Source organism: Drosophila montana, unplaced genomic scaffold (assembly GCF_035044405.1).
Source record: "Drosophila montana isolate Dmon_TW-CO22-7 unplaced genomic scaffold, ASM3504440v1 contig_3286_1, whole genome shotgun sequence".
Classification (NCBI taxonomy): domain Eukaryota; kingdom Metazoa; phylum Arthropoda; class Insecta; order Diptera; family Drosophilidae; genus Drosophila; species Drosophila montana.
In genome coordinates, this window is record NW_026998170.1 from 315,352 (window position 1) to 336,096 (window position 20,745).

A 20,745-nucleotide genomic window follows, 5' to 3' on the forward strand; every position below is an offset into this window, starting at 1 on the left:
GGGTGCCGGGTGCCGGGTGCCTACCACTTGACAACCACTTGCACCACTCTTGCCGAGTGCTGATAGCGCCCCGGGTGGTACTTCCCCGCACTGCCCCGCACTGACATGGGCCAATCCCAAACACCACATCATGCCAAAGCTACAAATGTATCTGGCTCCGTCTGTTTGTGTTTTATTTTTTATTTTTCCTTTTTATTTAATGAACATCAAATCAAATTTGCACTCACATTGCCGACATGCATACAAATTTATTCGTTTAATGTAACATACGCAACTTATTTTTGGGATATGGAATGCAGAGTTCATACCTTGAATACGAAAACTTACCTTGGAGCACAAAAGAACTGCAAGTAACTCGTAGAGTTCCAAATAAATTCAATGGGCATTACAAAAATTCTTAAAACCTAACAGGATGCACAATAAAACTAATTCGTTTGAACCTAATTGCATTAAATAATAGAATAAGTTAGATTTGTATAATTAGGTTTACGATTTTTTATTATTGTTATTCATTTTATTTTCAATTTAAGTGTTTTATTATTTTTGTATTATAATACAATTAGATGCCACCATGCCTATATACAGAAAGTGAACTTATTTGGCTTGCTCTTTTTCACTTTACATAAGAACTTAATGAATACGTCTTTCAGCAATTTGGGAAATTCCACCCGCAAATATGGTTAATCAGCGAAAAACGGTTTTATGAAAGTTTTTGTTTACCGTCCGATCGGTTTCAAACTCATTTTCGATGATTTTTGAGAGAATTTATTTTAAACGTGCCACGGGCAAGGCCGGCGTATACCCGCTATTATCCTACATAGACATAGGTCAAAATGTCCTACACCCATAGCTCATCCGATTTTCACTAGGTTTGGATCATTGTTCACGGCTAAGCCTCTTAATCAATTTGGCATCTTAATCTAGAATCATTATACTTGGTCAAAATTCACGTAAAAATGGTACCCTCAAATATTGTATATAGACATAGGTCAAAATTTCCAAGCCCCATAACTCGGTCAAATCTTTATGTATATTTATTTTATACGTAGGACGGCAAGGCCGGAATATTCGCGCTAGTATTTCATATACCTGTAAATCCTTTTCTCCAATACATACGTTTTTCGGGCATTTTTAATTTTCCTTCATTAATTCCTGGATCATTTGATGGATTTGTTTTTTTTTCACGCTTCCTTCAAAATGTTGTCGGTCTTAAGCCACATCGATTTAATAATTCAACAAAAATGTAATTGCACATGGAACATATGCCCCTCCGGGACACATCCTGTCGCGGGCGCGGGGAAGGAGGCCACCCACATTGAAATCTCTTAAAAGCCAAAAATCAACAGAGCAATGGACCAAGTCGAAAACAACAACAACAAAAACAGCGGCTCAGTTACCATTTCATGGGGCGCACCCTTAGAATAAACAAAGCCCAAATGCTTAAGTAATTCAATTTGGCCAACTTAATGCCACAAGTTACCACCGGAGGGTTAACAAGGCGGCTTCATATTTTGTTATTGTTTCCCCTCCTCTTCCTTCCTTATATATTTTTTCCTTCGACCCAAAATTAAATTGCATAACGAAATTTTTCATAGTTGCTGTTTGCCCCACATTGTTGCCAAGTGGGGGGCAGCTAACGAGCCATGCGGTGGCTTCTATCCGCTTGGCTCCTGGTGGTCAGCGTCTGCTCCTCGAGGAGCTGTCGTCCTTCACAGGAATGGGATCTGCCAAAGTCCATTTATGCGCACTTTTAACGCTAATTGAGCAAAAGTTGTTTAATGCATGAGTCGGGCATTTTTTAAAGTTTTACGTAAGCGTGCTTTTGCCGGGATTCGTCACTAAACCTTTGACCGGTAAATTTAGCGAAAAACTTATTAAATTAATTTCACAAAGATCTTTGTAAATAAGTTTAAGTGCATTTCACGCCAAATTGGCATGTTCTTATTTTACTTTTAACATGGTTTGTTTAATCAATGCCAATAAAGTAAGTGTTAATATATAATTTTCGAAATATCTAAGACCTTGGGATTTTAATCGTGGGTTAAATTGCCTTGTTTCCAAGCAATCGATAAAAACCGATATGGAATTTCCGTATTTGACAAATATTTTAGTTTTTAGGAGCTAAAGTCTAAAAATGATTTAATGCGTGGAGTGGCTGTAAGGTATACGGCTATGGCAAGTAGTTCAATGGAATCAAAAAAGTTGCGATTTCGAGACCGGCTAAGGCAACTAACTTTATTTTTGTTTGGGTTATTTTAGATCTTAGATTTAAGATCTAGGGTATCCTTATCCGAGTGCTATCCCTACAATAGCACTCTTCTTATATTTCTTTTTATTAAAATTAGTATTCTGAGTATTTAAAAAAAATGGTCTGAAAACGAAGCATTTTAATTTTCTAGTCACCGCAGTATTTAATTTTTTTTTTTAACCCAAACTTGATTTTAAGTTTTGGAGCACAATTATCTTACTGTGATGCCTATCATTTTTTATTGTCTCTTTAAGGACTCGCACTTCAGCTTCAGACTGAAGACTGTTATCGACTCTAGATTTGTAGGGACTTGTTCTCAGTACAAAGATATAACACCTTGAGAATTATAAGCAACGACTTCTATTGTGTGTTTACCCCTTCGGCTTACGCTGTTTTTGCGAAAGAGTATTACTTTCCATAATTTATATGAAACCGATTGTTTCTATATAATTGTTCCTTTATACTATAGTAGCTCCATGTTGATAAGATTTTTACATAACAACGTGCCGACAGACAGACATTACTAAACCGATAGGAATATATTTGTATATACCCTTTGGTGGTTGATACTCTACACAATAGATAAAATTTGTACAACACCCGTAGGTAATTCGAATAACTCACCTGTGTATCGCCGACAGCCAAGCCGCTTAAGAGATTGGTTAGTACAATGCACATAAACATGAAGAGCAGCAAAACCAACGAACCGGAGTAGCTATTAAAGTCCTTGTACGCTGGGTCTGCGGCTCGCCCCACTCCAGGCATGTGAGCAGGACCAGCACCACAAGCGGCGGGTCTATGGGACTGGGCATATCCCTGACCATTAAATAGGCCAACAGGTCCGCCATAACCATATAGAGAATGAATAAGCTGCAGCTGGCACAGAATAATCCTATGCAGAGCTCGTGTGTGCTGCGCTGTGGAAAGCAGAGCAAAGAATGCGCGACCAGAGAGATTCCAAAGAACAAGAAGACTGCGAAGTGGGTGAGGAAGATCCTTGAGAGATTCCGCCATTTGAGCAGCAAAAAGCAGGTGATCAACGGATGCTTCAGCAGCGGGCACAGCTCCTTGGAGCTTGCGATATACGCAATGGGCGCCATATCCAGCTCGTGCTGCTCATTGGTCAAGTTCATAAAGTTCAACAGAATCTCGTAGCTCTCATGGCTGGGCTTTTTTCCGCGACTCGTGATGCAATAATCGAAATGCTGCTCCAACAGCTGCATCTTCATATCCTCAATCAGCAGCTTCTTCCTGTCATTGCGCAACCCCAAGGGTGCTCCTTGACGCAGTAGCTCACGTATTGCGATCTCATTGCAGCAATGGACCGCATAGTGAAGGAGCGTATACCCATGCGAGTCTGGGACGTTGATGCAACTTTTCGGATCCATGCGCAACAGCTGCTGTAGCCAGGTCTGGTAAATGTTGCGCTGGAGCTTTGGTGGATCCTGTTTGATGAGCGTAACCACCAGCTCGCCAGCCGATTCCAGTTTAAGGCGATTGTTTTGCACCAGCCTCAGCAGACAGAGCACCGTTGTCCAGTCGCCCTCCACTATGTTGATCTCGACTATAAATTGATTCTCCCCCGGCTGATTCGTTGGCATAATGGCTTCTATGGCATTCAGTGCAATGTTGTTGCTGTTCTTCCGGAACTCTGTGAGCAGCGCGCAGATCATAATTAATTTATCCCAGCCGTCAATCTCTTGCTCGTAACGCGCCATCGCCTGCAGCAGCTCATCCACGTTAAGGCTCAGGAGCTGCCGCACCAGCAGCTTGTACAGCATTGGGCTGTTTCCATTTGGTTTGTTCTGCAGCACATATTCCAGTCCCTCGCCATAGTTGGCTAGGTTTAGTTTGGGCATTAAAAGCAACTCATATACCAATCCGATGCGTATACTCTGGTGAACTTCGGTATTCTGTAACAGATGCTGCATGGGCGTCTTGCCCTCTGCGTCGACTATGTTAGGCGAGGCTCCATAAGATATCAGTTTCTCAATACACTCGACGATATTTTCGTATTCTGTCCCGTTCAGTTGCTTGACTAGCATAAGCAATGCGGTCTCCTGTTTATACAGATAGTCCGCATTGACCATGTGATTGTGCCGATCGAGCAATGCGCCCAGATTGCTTGCATCTTTGGAGTCCGCCGCATAGTTAATAGCCGCCTTTTTAAGCTGCGGATTCACCTGAAATCAGCATAACCCAGAGAATAAATTAAGTCTCTAAAACTTGACGTTCGCCTCTCACATAGTTGATGTCACACCCAGCCAGCAGACAGGCTGTTAGGAATTTGCTACAGCCCGCAGTGGACAGCGCCTGCTCGTAGATGCTCATTCCTTGACCGGACTCATCGTGGCTGACATTCGGCTGGGCACCCTGTTTGAGCGCACGGCGAAATCTAGCCAAATCCCGGGCCTCAAATGCATCTCTTAGCTCCAGCTGGGCATTAACGCCTTCTGCATCCATTTTTTCAGTTGTTCTTCAGTCAAGCGCCGAACACACAATGCTCTGATATAAGCAGCAGCTTTCGTATATAAGGGCTCATAAATCATAGCTGTTCACTAGCGTCACCGCGAAAGACCCATAGGCATATACATCTAAAGTTTTGATAATGCCCTTCAATAGCGTTTCGGTAAGACTAAAAAAACTTACTGTTAACTCTTAATCCCCACATAGCTAACGAGGTGAGAAGGTCAGGTTTTGAGACGATATCCATGGAAAAACAAAAAATTATATAAATATTAACTTATAACAAATTCGAATTCAACACAACAATGGGATCCCTCGAAAATAAGTAATCAGTATCGAAAATCTCATAATACTTATTCCTTATTTATTATTACTTCTTATAAACATTTCAAAACACTTTTAAGAACAATAATTAATTAATTGCAAGCGTACATTGAAAAAAAAATATAATAATTATATTTAAAACTGACCTTTTATAATTACAATTACAAGCACTAAAAACATTGTGCTTATTGGGCGCTTCTTTTTTATCACCTGTAAATAATTTCCTACATTCCGATATTTATTCTGTATAACTCTTGGAGTTTTATAGTATAAGATTTGCACTATAGAATAAATTTAACGAAATTTTACACTCATTACAAATAAAAAACAAATTAAATGGGCGCCCGTATTGACTACGGTTCGCCTATATTTAATTTCGGCCTTATCGCTTAGTTTCTTTACTTTATTATTTGATATGGGTATAAGCTAAGAAATCTTCAGTCGAAAGTGTGAGAAAATCGGTAAACGGTTGCATGAAAGTTTTTTTTTTTGTACCATTCGATCGACTTCAAAATCAATTCAAGGGTCTTTGTGAAATTCATTTGATACGTGTTTCACACTTTTTGCAAAATGCAAGTCTCTTCGGTGCAAAATGAGATTTAAAGATTTTTGGGCATAGTTTTAAGTTTTCTTTTATTTTTCGAGCACACATGAGAGCACAATAAAATCACGTCTTAGTGATTTTTGAAATTCCACCCGCAACTGTGGAAATTTGGCGGATATTTCTCAACTTCAACGAAAGTCACTTCAGTGACTCATTTACAGGTGGGGCAACTGGTGTGGTCAGAAAGGATAAGCACTGCGCAGAACAGCCACAAGAGAAGATAAGATATAATAGTTTTCACAAAGGTTTTCACAAAAGTTTTCAGCAATGCTCATAGATCAACGTTTCGAAGTTGAACAAATGCAACCTGCTCAGGATCCAGAGGCGGTGCAGACGCAGGTTCCAAACGACACAGCATCCGTAAGGCGGAGCGGCAACTCAAGGAGGCCCTTCGCAGACTGAAAGACGCATCCTTTTACCAGGTGGTTGGAGAGTATGGACTATACCAATGACTCAGGATACTCGCTCTGGCGAGAAACCGAAAACCTGATGCGCCAACTTTGGAGAACCGTTTCCTTCATCGCCATAATACTGCCTTAGAGACGAAGAGCAAGCCAATACCTTCGCCAGCCACCTTGAGGAACGGTTAAAGGTGATTATCGTAGTCAAAATCCTTCCCAGGGCTAAAGCACCGATCCATGATGGAATATGCCACACCACCCTGAAGGCCCTGCCATATTAAGAACGCAATACTTCCCTGCCCAGTGGAAGTTAGCGAGGATCCATATGATCCATAAGTCGGGCAATCCGGAATATGACCCTGAGTCATATCGGCCGATCAGTCTCCTGCCTTCCTTGTCTGCTCAGGGAAAGAATGATTGACGCCCGTCTTGCATGGTTTATGGATCACATGGCCATCCTTTCTGATCACCAATTTGGGTTCAGGGGAAGGCATGGCGCTGTTGAACAGGTTTACAGAGTGATTAACCATATTCTTAAGACTTACGTTGACAAAGACTACTGCTATGGAGTCTTTGTAGACGTTAAGCAGGCCTTCGGCCGAGTTTGGATTGATGGATTGCTCCAGAAAATCAAGATGCGTCTCCCCGCCCCCATCTTTCTGCTTCTGCGCTCGTATCTAACGGAGCGAAAGTTCGAAGTCAAAGTAAGGGCAGCAACGTGCCCTAGGCACAATCTATCGGCCAATATATATCGGGCCTACCTCTTAGCTGTCATTCGAAGGTGGAAGAAGAAAGCTGACAATCAGAGGGAACAGCGACAAGAGAAGATAAAAAGAACTATTTCACTATTTTAATCGTTTTCACAAATATTATTACAAAAATGTTCAGCAATGATCACAGATCAACGCTCCGAAGTTCAACAAATGCAACAGTCAACTTTGGTTTGCGCAATTGGATCGCCTGTGTTTCTTGCACAATGTTGTGTCAGCCACAGATCGCAAGTTCGACTTGGTGTCGGTACACTTTAAGAAGGATGTCGCTCACCATCGAGGATCTTTTCATAAAACCACGTCTGAATAACAGATACGGCGCATTGAAGCAACGGCTTCTCGAAACATTTGCACACCCAGAGGACTCAAAACTAAAGAGACTTCTGCAAGGTCGCGATATGACCGGCAAGAAGCCGTCGGAAATCCTTACACACATGCGTTACTTAGCACCCGCTAATGGCTGCGAACCCGTTATACCCACTCTATTTATCGCCGAAATCAGCAGAATGTAGACGCGGTCAGTTACAATAGCCCTAATTTAACTGACGTTGCGGCAGCCTTGCATACGCTTTCGCAGAAAGTCAATAAGCTTCAGGACGAATTTCATAGCTCAAGCCAATCATATGCACGCCCACCAAAACCGTGAAACGACGTGGAGGGTGGGGACTAAAGATCCCTCTGCCCCTACCACAGCAAGTTTGGTGATCGCTCCCGTAAATGTCAACCAAGTTGCGCACGTTACCAACAGTTAAACTAGAGCGGCTGCTGTGAACTAAGCTGGGGCGGAGGCATTTCAATGACCAGCAACCATTCAGCACATGCGACGGTGGCAAGGCCGCCGTCTAGACGTACAGGACCTAAGCGAAAATCGTCCGTCACATGCAGTTCGCCACTAAATCATCACAGCCAGTAGCAGATCGTTCACGGCGACTGATGGGTGAGAAACTGGCATCTGCGAAAGCAAAAATCCATCAACTGTTCGACAAACGAATCTGTCGCTATTCCAAAAGTCCATGGGCAAGTCCAGTTGAAGAGCCTGAGCAACACGTGAACTATGTCCTACGCATCCTGCAAGCAAACGGCCACAGGAAACTGAGGTATTGTTTTAAAGCTCCAAAGTTTTAAAGCTCAAGGCGACCTCAAAGTATGATCGGCCACAAACAAAATACGAACTGGGCCGCTTCCTGGGTATAGTGAACTACGATCGCCGCTGTATACCTCATGCATTTGACGTTCAGCATGAAAAAGAACGACAAACAACCAGTAAAGTGGATGGCGAACACAATTAGGGAATTAAGCTGCCATTTGGAATTGGAAGAAGAAAGATGCCAATCAGCGGGAACAGCGACAAGAGAAAATAAGAAGAACTATTTCACTATTATAATCGTTTTCACAAATAAAACTAACAAGAATATAATAATATAATAACAATTAGCTACAATTAATAGGTTGTCCATTAATCTGACAGGTAATTGCAATTAATAGCAAACAATAAGAAGATCATATTTTGAAAAGAACGTCTGATATCGACACACACGGCCGCGAGATTGCAATTGCAATCCAGTAAAAGTTTCAGCTTTCTAGTTCTTACTTACAAACAGTTTTAATTATAGGGACAGGTATATTATGGAAATAGTTAGAATACAGCCTTTTTTGGATTCTTTAAATGTAAAGTGTATTTATTATTATTATTTATTTATGTTATCCATCCAACTTGTGGCAACAAGATTTATAACAAAACAATACTTTCCTCTTTTAAATAAAATATATATTAGTAATACGAAATAAAAAAAGTTTAGAAATTAAGCGATAAGGCCGAAGTTAAATATAGGAGAACCGTTGCAAATACGGGTGCCTATTAAATTTGTTTTTTATTTGTAAAGAGTGTACAAATTCGTTTAATTTACCCTATAGTGCAAATCTTATAGTATCAAACTCCAAGAGTTACAAGGAATAAATTTCGGTTTGTAGGAAATTGACAGCCTAAATATATTTAACCTGTATCCAGTTTTAAAAATAAAACTATAAATTACTATTTGAATTTCTTATTCTTAAAAGAGTTTTTAAATTTGTACAAAAAGTAATAATAAATAAGGATTAGTGTTAGCTTTATAAAGTTTTCCATATTGATTCATAGAAAATTCTGTTTTTAATTTATTTTTTTTTCGAGTGAACACATTCTTGTACTGAATTCGAACCTGTTATGAGTTAATATTTATATAATTATTTGTTATTCCATGCATCCCGAACTTGTCCCCTCGGATTAAGAGAACAGTTAGACTTTACTCTTACCGTAACGCTTTTGAAGGGTATTATCAGAACTTTAGAGTTATACACAGCTATAATTTATGAGCCCTTATATACGAAAGCTGCTGCTTATATCAGAGCATTGTGTGTTCGGCGCTTGACTGAAGAACAACTGACGAAATGGATGCAGAAGGCGTTAATGCCCAGCTGGAGCTAAGAGATGCATTTGAGGCCCGGGATTTGGCTAGATTTCGACGTGCGCTCAAACAGGGTGCCCAGCCGAATGTCAGCCACGATGAGTCCGGTCAAGGAATGAGCATCTACGAGCAGGCGCTGTCCACTGCGGGCTGTAGCAAATTCCTAACAGCCTGTCTGCTGGCTGGGTGTGACATCAACTATGTGAGAGGCGAACGTCAAGTTATAGAGACTTCATTTATTCTCTGGGTTATGCTGATTTCAGGTGAATCCGCAGCTTAAAAAGGCGGCTATTAACTATGCGTCGGACTCCAAAGATGCAAGCAATCTGGGCGCATTGCTCGATCGGCACAAGCACATGGTCAATGCGGACTATCTGTATAAACAGGAGACCGCATTGCTTATGCTAGTCAAGCAACTGAACGGGACAGAATACGAAAATATCGTCGAGTGTATTGAGAAACTGATATCTTATGGAGCCTCGCCTAACATAGTCGACGCAGAGGGCAAGACGCCCATGCAGCATCTGTTACAGAATACCGAAGTTCACCAGAGTATACGCATCGGATTGGTATATGAGTTGCTTTTAATGCCCAAACTAAACCTAGCCAACTATGGCGAGGGACTGGAATATGTGCTGCAGAACAAACCAAATGGAAACAGCCCAATGCTGTACAAGCTGCTGGTGCGGCAGCTCCTGAGCCTTAACGTGGATGAGCTGCTGCAGGCGATGGCGCGTTACGAGCAAGAGATTGACGGCTGGGATAAATTAATTATGATCTGCGCGCTGCTCACAGAGTTCCGGAAGAACAGCAACAACATTGCACTGAATGCCATAGAAGCCATTATGCCAACGAATCAGCCGGGGGAGAATCAATTTATAGTCGAGATCAACATTGTGGAGGGCGACTGGACAACGGTGCTCTGTCTGCTTAGGCTGGTGCAAAACAAGCGCCTTAAACTGGAATCGGGTGGCGAGCTGTTGGTTACGCTCATCAAACAGGATCCACCAAAGCTCCAGCGCAACATTTACCAGACCTGCCTACAGCAGCTGTTGCGCATGGATCCGAAAAGTTGCATCAACGTCCCAGACTCGCATGGGTATACGCTCCTTCACTATGCGGTCCATTGCTGCAATGAGATCGCAATACGTGAGCTACTGCGTCAAGGAGCACCCTTGGGGTTGCGCAATGACAGGAAGAAGCTGCTGATTGAGGATATAAAGATGCAGCTGTTGGAGCAGCATTTCGATTATTGCATCACGAGTCGCGGAAAAAAGCCCAGCCATGAGAGCTACGAGATTCTGTTGAACTTTATGAACTTGACCAATGAGCAGCACGAGCTGGATATGGCGCCCATTGCGTATATCGCAAGCTCCAAGGAGCTGTGCCCGCTGCTGAAGCATCCGTTGATCACCTGCTTTTTGCTGCTCAAATGGCGGAATCTCTCAAGGATCTTCCTCACCCACTTCGCAGTCTTCTTGTTCTTTGGAATCTCTCTGGTCGCGCATTCTTTGCTCTGCTTTCCACAGCGCAGCACACACGAGCTCTGCATAGGATTATTCTGTGCCAGCTGCAGCTTATTCATTCTCTATATGGTTATGGCGGACCTGTTGGCCTATTTAATGGTCAGGGATATGCCCAGTCCCATAGACCCGCCGCTTGTGGTGCTGGTCCTGCTCACATGCCTGGAGTGGTGCGAGCCGCAGACCCAGCGCATCGTTTCCGTTTTGGCCATCATGTTGATGGCGTGCAAGCTGATGCTGATGATCGGTGCTCTGCCAGTGCCGGGCATATCGACGCACATGCTCATGTTGCGTCAGGTGTCGCGCAATTTTCTCGTCAGCTTGGCGCTCTACTCAATTTTGGTGTTGACCTTTGGCCTTTGCTTTTATATTCAATTTGGTCAGCCGCAACTGGCGCAATCCGAGGATCAATCCGAGCTGTTCCTCACATTAAGTCAGCTGGGTCGCGGGTTCATCCAAACCCTGGTCATGTTTACGGGTCAGTTTGAGTACAAGGACTTTAATAGCTACTCCGGTTCGTTGGTTTTGCTGCTCTTCATGTTTATGTGCATTGTACTAACCAATCTCTTAAGCGGCTTGGCTGTCGGCGATACACAGGTGAGTTATTCGAATTACTTACGGATGTTATACAAATTTCACCTATTGTGTAGAGAATTAATCACCATAGGGTATACACATACATTCATATCGATTTAGTAATATCTGTCTGCACGATGTCGTGCAAAGCTTATCCCATTGAATCCTTTTGGGCGGAGCATATGTCATAGTCGACTAGATCAGGCCACTATTTCATATATCTGTCATAGGAAAAATCGATCGTATATAGAGTTTTTGTATCAAAAACTTTTTTGTTTTTAAAGACATGCTAAAACGAGAAAGAAGGGCACGTCGTCGGCATTCCGAAGATTTAATACCCTTGTAGACCCAACCTTTTCATAATGGTCATAGTATTTTGCCCGTATCTCCGATGTAAATAAGATTCTGCTTAAATGTATGGTGCATAGTCATACCTATAAATGCTTAGTTTGGTCAAGATATCTCGAAATACAAAAAAGTTTTCCATACAACAACTTAAATTTCTACCAGTCGTTCCAATGGCCCGATGTTGTTAGGATTTTGGATATATATGAGGAGCATAGTAAAATTACAAATGCCGAGTTTGGTCAAGATATCTTGATAAACAACCAAATTTTTCATACAAGAACCTACTTTTCGACCGATCGTTCCTACGGTAGCTATATGATATAAAACTGAGAGACTTGTACGCATAGAAACAGAGAGACGGGCATGGCTATATCGACTAGGCTGTTGATACTGATCAAGAATATATATAAGAATATATATAATGAGGTCGGAGATGTCTCTTCTATGCGTTACACATTTCACGACAAAACGATAATAGTCAAGGGTATAAAAAAAAATCTGTGTCTAATAAACAATGGAAGGGGTAAACACACAAAAGAAGTCTTTGCTTATAATTCTCAAGTGGTTATAGCTTCGGACTGACGACAAGTCCCTCCAAATCTAGAGTCGATAACAAAGTCTGCTGATGATAGAACCGGAAGGCTATTGAAGTAGCTATACAAAAATTCAATTTCTAAAAGAAAAAACCCTTTTTGAAGATTTTCAAACGAATTCTTATATAAAAAAAAAAAAAAACCTCAGACCGCTAAATATATAACTACTCGTTTGGAAATCTGCTAAATGTATGCAATTTGTTATTCCTCGAACTCCCCTCCACATTTCACTTATTTAACAGGCCATCCGAGCCCATGTGGAGCTGAATGCCGCCATATGTCGCACAGATATACTGAGTCGCTATGAGGCCGGCTTGAAGCATGATTGGAAATACTGCAAATGGTTGTGTGGCATCTTCCACAAGCTAGCAAAAATTCAAACGAATGTTTCCTATGGTTATCTATCGATACTTCCCAATCAGGACAACAAAGCATTAGTTTATGGTCAGCGACATCGAAATGAGAGCCTCGATAAATTGCCAGATTCGGAGGACGGTGCCAGTCTACGTTTATTTAATCCAGATCACGAGGATGGCGACAGCATTTCGCAATCTTCAGAGCCGGATTTTCTTTATAACAGCCAAGAAGATATCGAAATCGGTCAAAACAAAAATGATAATTGCATTTATCCATTCGAAATGTCCAGCGAACAGTTCAAAGAATTGACGATCGATCATACGACTGTGAAGCGGGCTTTGGAAATTATACAATGCAAATGTTACGATGAGATAAAGGAAGAAGACGAAGTGAGTATCGAAAATCGACTTGAGGACATATGGACTCTCTTACAGGAGCAAGTGCAAGTCCTAAAAGAGACAATAAATAATAAGACTTTTAGATAAAATTGTAGGAATTACAGTAAGATTTACTGTGATCCAAAACTTAAAATCATGTTTGGGTTAAAACAAAATTAAATACTGCGTTGGCTAGAAAATTAAATTGCTTAGTTTTCAGACCTTTTTTTTAGAATAGTCCGAATACTAATTTTAATTTAAGAAACATAACAAGAAAAGAGTGCTATTGTAGGGAAAGCACTCGGATAAGAATGCGCTAGAACTTTTATATTAGCATTTATTAAAATAAAAGAAGCCAAACAAAAATAAAAGTAATTGTCTTACCCGGTTTCGAACTCGCAACTTTCTTTAACCCATTGAACTACTTGCCTTCGCCTTATACCTTACAGCCACTCCACGTATTGGGTTATTTTTATTGGCGGAAACTGGCGACCTTAGCTCCTAAAACCTAAAAGATTTGCCCAAAAACGGAAATTCCATATCTGGTTTTATCGATTGCTTGGAAACAAGGCAAATTATCGAATATCGAAAGCAAGAGCAACCCACATTGAAAATCTCAGGGGCTTAGATATTTCGAAAATAATATAAAAACTGTTTTTTATTGGCATTGATTAAACAAACCATGTTAATAGTAAAATAAGAATATTTCAATTTAGCGTGAAGTGAACTTAACGAAAGAGCATCTTCTTCCTCTTCACTGGCACTTCAGTAACACATTTACAGGTGGTGCAACTGGTGTGGTCAGAAAGGATAAGCACCACGCAGAGTTGAGTTAAGTTGCCATTGTTGCACATTCATCAAGAAATGCGGCACTTTAACGGCCCGTGTGAAAATGAGAGGCCCAACTGTGTAAGTGTGTGCGTATGTGGCCAGGTAGGGGGCGCTTTGAGTGGCAATTAAACAATGCAAATGTGTTGCGCTGTGGTTGGCGGCAGGTGGCGCCAACTGCTTGTTGTTGCTACAATTAAGAGGGAGAAGTTGTGCATTAATCTGACAGGTAATTGCAATTAAAAGCAAACAATAAGAAGAGCAGCCTCTGAAAAGAACGTCTGATATCGACACACACGGCGGCGAGCTTGCAATTAAGATATTGCAAGTGACAATGAAATCCGGCAGCTAAGTGGTAAAACCCTAACAAAGTGATGGCAATACAAAGCCGCCACACATTACCGTTTTTTCTTGTGTTTAATTAATGAGTGACTTCCATGTGTGCATCATTGTGCGTATTTATTACTTTTTTTTTACATTTATACAAGTATTTGAACGGTGAATTTTTACAGTTTCGCGGCATTAACCGGTTGTATTGCTCAATGCTACATCACTCTCTTATCAACATTGGGCCATCTATAACTGCAACTGTGTCAACTCTGTAACATAACAGCGGTGCCATTTGAGCAAAACATTTATTTTACAGAAATGTTAACGGTTTAGCGATTTTTTTGAAAGTTTGCAAACTACGTCTATGGATGCCCAATACTATAATTTAAATATTCGGTTAGTCGCTTATCAGATATGCAAAAACACCAGGAACACGAGAACAAATAGTTAAGATAATCTGGTTTGAAACTGAATTTAACTGCAAAGATGTGACGAAGTATCTTGCTGCCATCTGAAACTTCGTTTTGTGACTTCCGATAGATTGGGGTGGCCACACGATTAACAAATGCCTTTAAGGGACAGCTGTAAACTTTTTCTTACACCTATGACAAGAAGCTCAGTGCTACGACAAAATCAAAGCGAAAAGTAGTAGATTTGTGTGCGTGCAAAACAAAACCTGCGGCTCGGTTAAAACAAAAGCAAGAACGCGATATCCGTGGCAATGTAGTTCAAACTGATTAAATGTATAATAAAATAAGCGTGGCAAGAGCGAACGACTGCTATTTAAATAATGCCAAACAAGATGGTTAAAATATTCTTCAGGTAAATAGCAAAGTGAGAACGCGCAGAGCAGCTGCAAGAACAAGAACAACACTCGAAAACGCACAGCAGCAGCAACACCAACAACAAAGAGAGAGAGAGAGAGGGTGTAAGCGGGACAGCAAGTCAGCGGCCCTGCTCGTTTGCTCTTTGCGCTGCGTTTTTATTTTTATGAATGACGTAAGCGCGCACCGCTTTGTGCCGTACAGCGGCGCTACAGAACGACAAAAACAACTTTCCTTTGTATGGTTGTTGTTGCTGCGTGTTATTGTTGCTATTACTGTTGTTGTTATTATTATTATTATTATTGTTGTTGTTGTTGGCTTTGCCAAAAAAGCAAAGAGGCAACCCTCATAGACCGTGTGTCGTGTGCGTGCTTGTGGGAGAGCTCCCCACACACACGCACACTCACAAAAAGTGGCGTCGTTGGCTTTTTCTTGGAAAACGTGCTCGACGCCAGAGCGACAGAGAGAGGCGGAAAGAGAGCGCCAACGGCGGCGCTTTTGTTGGTCGCTCTCTCTCTTATTTTTTTACAATAACATTAATTCTTTTTTTGGTCAATGACCTAAGCAACGCTCTTTGCTCCGTTAGTTTCGTTTATTTTCTTCTCGTATTGTGCTTTTAGCTTAGCAGCTTGCAGGAAATTGTTAACAAATTGTTCATTATTTATGCCAATTTCGCCAGTGGCCCGTTAGATTGGGTCACCGTCTTACGGAACGTGGACCTTGGTTGGTTTCGTTTTTGACCGCGTTTCAGACGATGTCAACATTCAAGGCAAAGTCTTAAAAGAAAAACAATTAACAAAAACCCATGTTAAATGTTTTAACCGAAACGAGATTCTAAACTTTATTGAACTGCACAGGAAAATCAATTTACAATTAATAAGTCTATTTACGCTCAAATGTCACAAAGTTCTTAGGTTTTATTAAGAAGTTTGAGATCATCAGCATTGAGAAAAATAAAAATTTAAAACAGATTTAAGAGTATATTAAGAAGTTTGCATTAGGATTCTATAATAACGAAGTTCTTTAAATATTTCTATATAAAGTGAAGCAATAATATCAAAAGTTATTTAAATAAGACTTATAGGCTTGTGGAACTTCGTAATTTTTGTTTATTGTCTATGATAAAGTTTCTCTTACGATATTTGAATAAAACAGTCTGACATGGAAAAAATAGAAAAATTTCTTAAAAATTAGAAAAAGAAAGATTTTCATTGAAATCTCGATGCAATCAAACTCGCTTGTAGAAATAGAACTCACGCTTTTGGAGATAAATGAGGGGAATTATAGAGCTCGTATTTACCGAATTTGGGAAGATATCTTCAAATTCAAAGAGGTACTTTTCGACCAATTCCTCCTATTGAGCTTTATTATAATAATTACTGAGCTAGGTCAGTCGTTCTACACATATTATTAAATTATAACACATAAAAAAATACAGACATAAGATGGTTCTAAAAAACTACAATTGGTCGATTCTTAACCATTTAATATAAAAAGTAGCATATACATATTGAATTTATTGTAAAGACAAATGTAAACATTATAATATTTTTTATAATACGCATAGAAAGATTCATCTCCGACCCCATAAAATATATATATTCTAGATCAGTATCAACAGGCTCTCAGTTTTAAAGCTTTCGTCTTAAAACTTTGCTAAGGTTCGTCTTTCTGTTGCAGACAGTCCATAGATACATATGTATGCTAGGTAAGGTTCTAGTATTAAAAACTTTGTTGGTTTACAGTATATCTTGACCCATTTAAAAGTTTCATTATGTTCCCTATATGTATACAAAATCTCATCAACATCGGACCACTATACCATAAAGCTGCCATAGGAAAAAATGGTCGAAAAGTAGGTTCTTTAATGGCAACATATTCTCTTATCCAAATATTCTGTTTTTCATCAAACTCAGTATTTACGAGTTTCACTATTCGCAAATAAAAATTGAAATGTGTACAAGGGCATTAAATCTGCGGCGTGCCGAAGATATCCTTACTTTGGCTATTGAACAACAAGTTTTCCGGTTTGATACCCTACTATCCTTAATAAAACGAAATCTTAAGTGCTAGCCAAGCTATGGACTGTAAATAACCTTTTAATTGTCTCAGAAATTTCTGTAAAATAGTTTCCAAGAACTAATAGATCAAGCCGTTGCGATAAGCTATTTTCATTCATTTGGAAAAATTACTGCAATCTTCAGGAAGATGATAGCGAAAATTATTTATTATTATACATTTCTGGTATGACATCAGCCAATGTCAATTACTATTGCAATATATCTTATTTTAGCTATTATATCTGAATCTATATCTATATCTATATCTATCTATATCTGCCCGTAAATTGCAATGCCCGCCCGACACGAGCCGAAAGTGCACTATGCCCCCACGATTTATCATTCCCATTTCGACTCGTCCGCAAGCGAATTGCTTGTTGTTTTATTATTGTTTTTATTATTATTTTAGTTGTTTGTCACATTTTGACAATAATCCACTTTCGCACTTAATTTGATTAACACGGAAACACACACGATAGACAATGGCACGCTGCAGCGTTGATAAATTTTAGGCGAAAACACAAATTCATTATTAAACATCAACAAAGTTGCCAGCAAAAACAAAACAGAGAAAAAATTTGCTAGTAAATAAAGTGTGTGCTGCTTATAAAGATTAAATAAATATTTTTGTTGTCTTAAGCGAGTTACACACGAACGAGCATTGTTAACAAAGGTTACGTAGAAAAAACAACTGCAGTCCCTGTAATAATTTATACCCTAAACAGAAATATATATACAATTCTGGGAGCATCAGGAAGCCAGCGACGTATAAACAAACAATAAGTCTAAACATTTATCAAATAATTAATATCATGCAATTTCGGGCCTGCTTTTCAGTATAAACATTTACGTAAATATGGTTTAAAATAAATATTTCTCAAAGCCGTTTAAGAAAGTGTAGAATATTATAAATATGATTACAAACTATTAAAACTAATATGAGAATTACTGAAGCATATTATAATTATGATTACGAACTATAAAAACTAATCCGGAACCTTTAATGATAAACGGAGTTCCGATTAACGAGAAAAGACAATTTAATCTTTTACTTTTAACAAGATCTATTGGCGCAGCCAACTTAACGTGCAAAGATGTTGCCAGATCAACTGGTTTATTTAGTTTAGTTCATTCATAATATTTCACATATTCTTAGGATAGAATGAGAAATATAAAAAATATATAAATGTAAACTAAATATAAATACATGAAAGTGTTAAAGAAAGATAAAAGTGTTAAATTCAGAAATTAATCGCATTGCCCTTTATGGCCTTAAAACTTGACGCAAACTTGACAGATTTTCTTGTATGACTTGAAAATTATGAGAATCAATTGCAATTGTTTTCTGTAGAAAGGAAAAATTATTAAAATATATAAATTATTATCTGACAAAATAGTTTTTTGCAGACGTAGAACGGAACTAAATCCATGTCCAACATCATCAAATAGTTAATATTTCTTAGTGAAACGTTTTTCAATTTTATTTTGTACTTATATTTCATAATATTAGATTTTGCCACATATCTTTTTTTTATCAAACATATTTTTCTTATTAAAATTTAAATAAGCTAGAGACAAAGAGAGCAAAGACATTTTGCTGTACTGCAATATTTGTTTCAACTCTTACGAGAGTATCAAACTTTCTGCTATAACAGAAATATGCTTATCACAATACTCGTGTCTTTGTTTGCGGATACTTTTCTGTTTAAGCTTAAAGAGAGAGCGCAAAAGTTGCAGAATTGGCTCTCTCTTGGCACTCTCTCTTTCGTGCTGCGAGACGGACTGGAAGCGTTGACATTGTAAACAATAACAGCAGCAAGAGACGTCGCAAAAAAAATAAAAAAAAAATGAACGCATTTATTACAATAACAATAAAAGGGGGAAATATGCTTGTAGGAGTCAATGAGAAGACCGCAAGGAAGTGCAAAGCCCAAAACAATTAGTGAAATAGCAATTAAAGCAAAACGGAAATAAAACGCGTCGGCCAAAATTGGCCGAGAGGAGGCCGTAAAGGCAAGGCCTGAAGGTCGTTTGTGTTTGCGCGCGATAAATTTGTATTTAATTTTCTGCCGTTTCTTTTGCTCTTCATATTATTTTTTTAGTTTTAAATAAATATCACACATACGCAGCGTATGCTAATAATATTTACGGCATACAGTTTCTGGCTAGGTTTTTTATTTTCTGTGTTGTGTTTCTGTTCGTTTTATCTGCGCCCTGTTATCCAAGCCTTTGGAGACTTATCGCTATATATACACATATTTGTATATGCATGTCTATGGCAGGCTTTCTTGATTGAATTTTCGTGAAATATGCGCATGAAGTAATCGGGCCAGCGCTTATCACAGCCAAACAACGCATAAAAAACAACTAAAACAAAAAAGTAAATATACAAAAAAAGTAAAAACTATATAAAAGTAAATAGTCAACAGAATGTGAGCAATGCCAGACTAAGGCGACAAACCTTCCAAGGCCCACACACAATCGCACAATTTGTCAATCAACTGGCAATCAGCTGCCAATCAGCCCATCACCAACTCCCCAAACCCCCCGCCCCCAGGTACAAGGGAGACGCCAATGTGCTCGACGCGTCGTTTAGTTTGGCGTGACCAATTTGCAAATGCGTTCAACTATTTAGTTTAAGAGCTTTGCTTACACCCTATACTCAAAGTCTTTCAATGGGGTATTTTCCACTATAGTTTCCCTTATATGATTCTGTTCGATTTTCGATTAAGCAAAACCTGATCGATTGACTTTTCATCACTTTTATCGATTAAAATCAATTGCAAACCTTATTCAAACGCAGTTTTATTCTTTAATTTCTTGAATCTTTTTAAGCTAAAAGCTGTAATTTTTTAAAAATCTCAACAATTTTTGTAAGTTTTAAATAACTTGATAGCACGTGTTTTTAGATTCAATTATCGATGTTTTCAAGTCAAAATTAGTTTGTTGATTAATGCAATTAAAATATTATAAATATTTTTCTCCTCTCTGGCATTCTGAATGATATAACATATTTAATTTTAATATATCTTAAAATGAAATTGAACAGCGTACTCACTCGTCGTTATGTTCTACTCTCGTATGTTATGTTCTCGGACTTACTCACCCCATCGAACAAATAGCTATTTGGCAGACACAGAAAAAAAACACACGGCGACTGACGCTAATCAAACGCCTAATTTCTTGCAAATTAGCTGACACGGTTAAATGATTAACTTTGATCGAGCTTTAATGTATTGCGCAGTCGGCGTAAATATTGTTCGAGATTGGTTTCATTAGCTGAATCACCTATTAGGATAAAATAGGGTCCCATGAGCCAGAAAAACCAACAATAAACTATATTCAATTGTTGTTACTCAGCTACTTTATTTTTACTCAAATTAATCCGAGCTCTAAAAACGTTCCTTATCCTCGGTTTATACTTTAAATCAGCTTTTTATAAAAGAAATGCAAATATACTATTTTAAATTAATTATTATTGGAATAAATTCTTAAATTTAAAAATAAGGACCAATCGTTATGTGCATATTGGTATCCAGCTCAATGCGCAGTTGTTTTACTGTTATCCGAATTTATCCGAGCTTTTAATACATAAGGACCAATCGTTATGTGCACATTGGTATCCAGCTCAATGCGCAGTTGTTTTACTGTTATCCGAATTTATCCGAGCAT

General features: G+C 39.1%; 2 protein-coding genes across 5 annotated transcripts in view; both read left to right on the top strand.

The window, feature by feature from the left end:
- The first annotated feature begins 202 nt into the window (after nucleotides 1-202).
- Nucleotides 203-20,745, top strand: part of raw — a 50,081-nt gene continuing 29,538 nt past the window's right edge. For 2 of the 4 annotated variants that reach the window (XM_064690853.1, XM_064690854.1), the window contains exon 1: nucleotides 14,811-15,011. Coding sequence is in view for 2 of the 4 variants with exons in the window: in XM_064690855.1 (XP_064546925.1) it covers nucleotides 294-346 (53 nt within the window). In the remaining 2 variants the exon portion in view is untranslated. Of the gene's footprint in view, nucleotides 347-14,810; nucleotides 15,012-20,745 lie in introns of those variants that run through there. The other 2 variants (XM_064690855.1, XM_064690858.1) reach the window with 2 other exon arrangements.
- LOC135434282 (transient receptor potential cation channel protein painless-like) lies at nucleotides 9,241-13,139 on the top strand. The gene is made up of 3 exons (XM_064690802.1): nucleotides 9,241-9,459; nucleotides 9,521-11,377; nucleotides 12,540-13,139. The coding sequence occupies exons 1-3, from the start codon at nucleotides 9,241-9,243 to the stop codon at nucleotides 13,137-13,139; spliced, it is 2,676 nt and encodes an 891-aa protein (XP_064546872.1).

What these genes read in the sequence shown, in the direction of transcription:
- LOC135434282 (XM_064690802.1), top strand. Translation starts at nt 9,241, where the DNA reads ATGGATGCAGAAGGCGTTAATGCCCAGCTGGAGCTAAGAGATGCATTT. An exon ending in CTGGGTGTGACATCAACTAT is followed by an intron (nt 9,460 to 9,520) that starts GTGAGAGGCGAA and finishes TGCTGATTTCAG; the next exon opens with GTGAATCCGCAGCTTAAAAA. An exon ending in TGGCTGTCGGCGATACACAG is followed by an intron (nt 11,378 to 12,539) that starts GTGAGTTATTCG and finishes CTTATTTAACAG; the next exon opens with GCCATCCGAGCCCATGTGGA.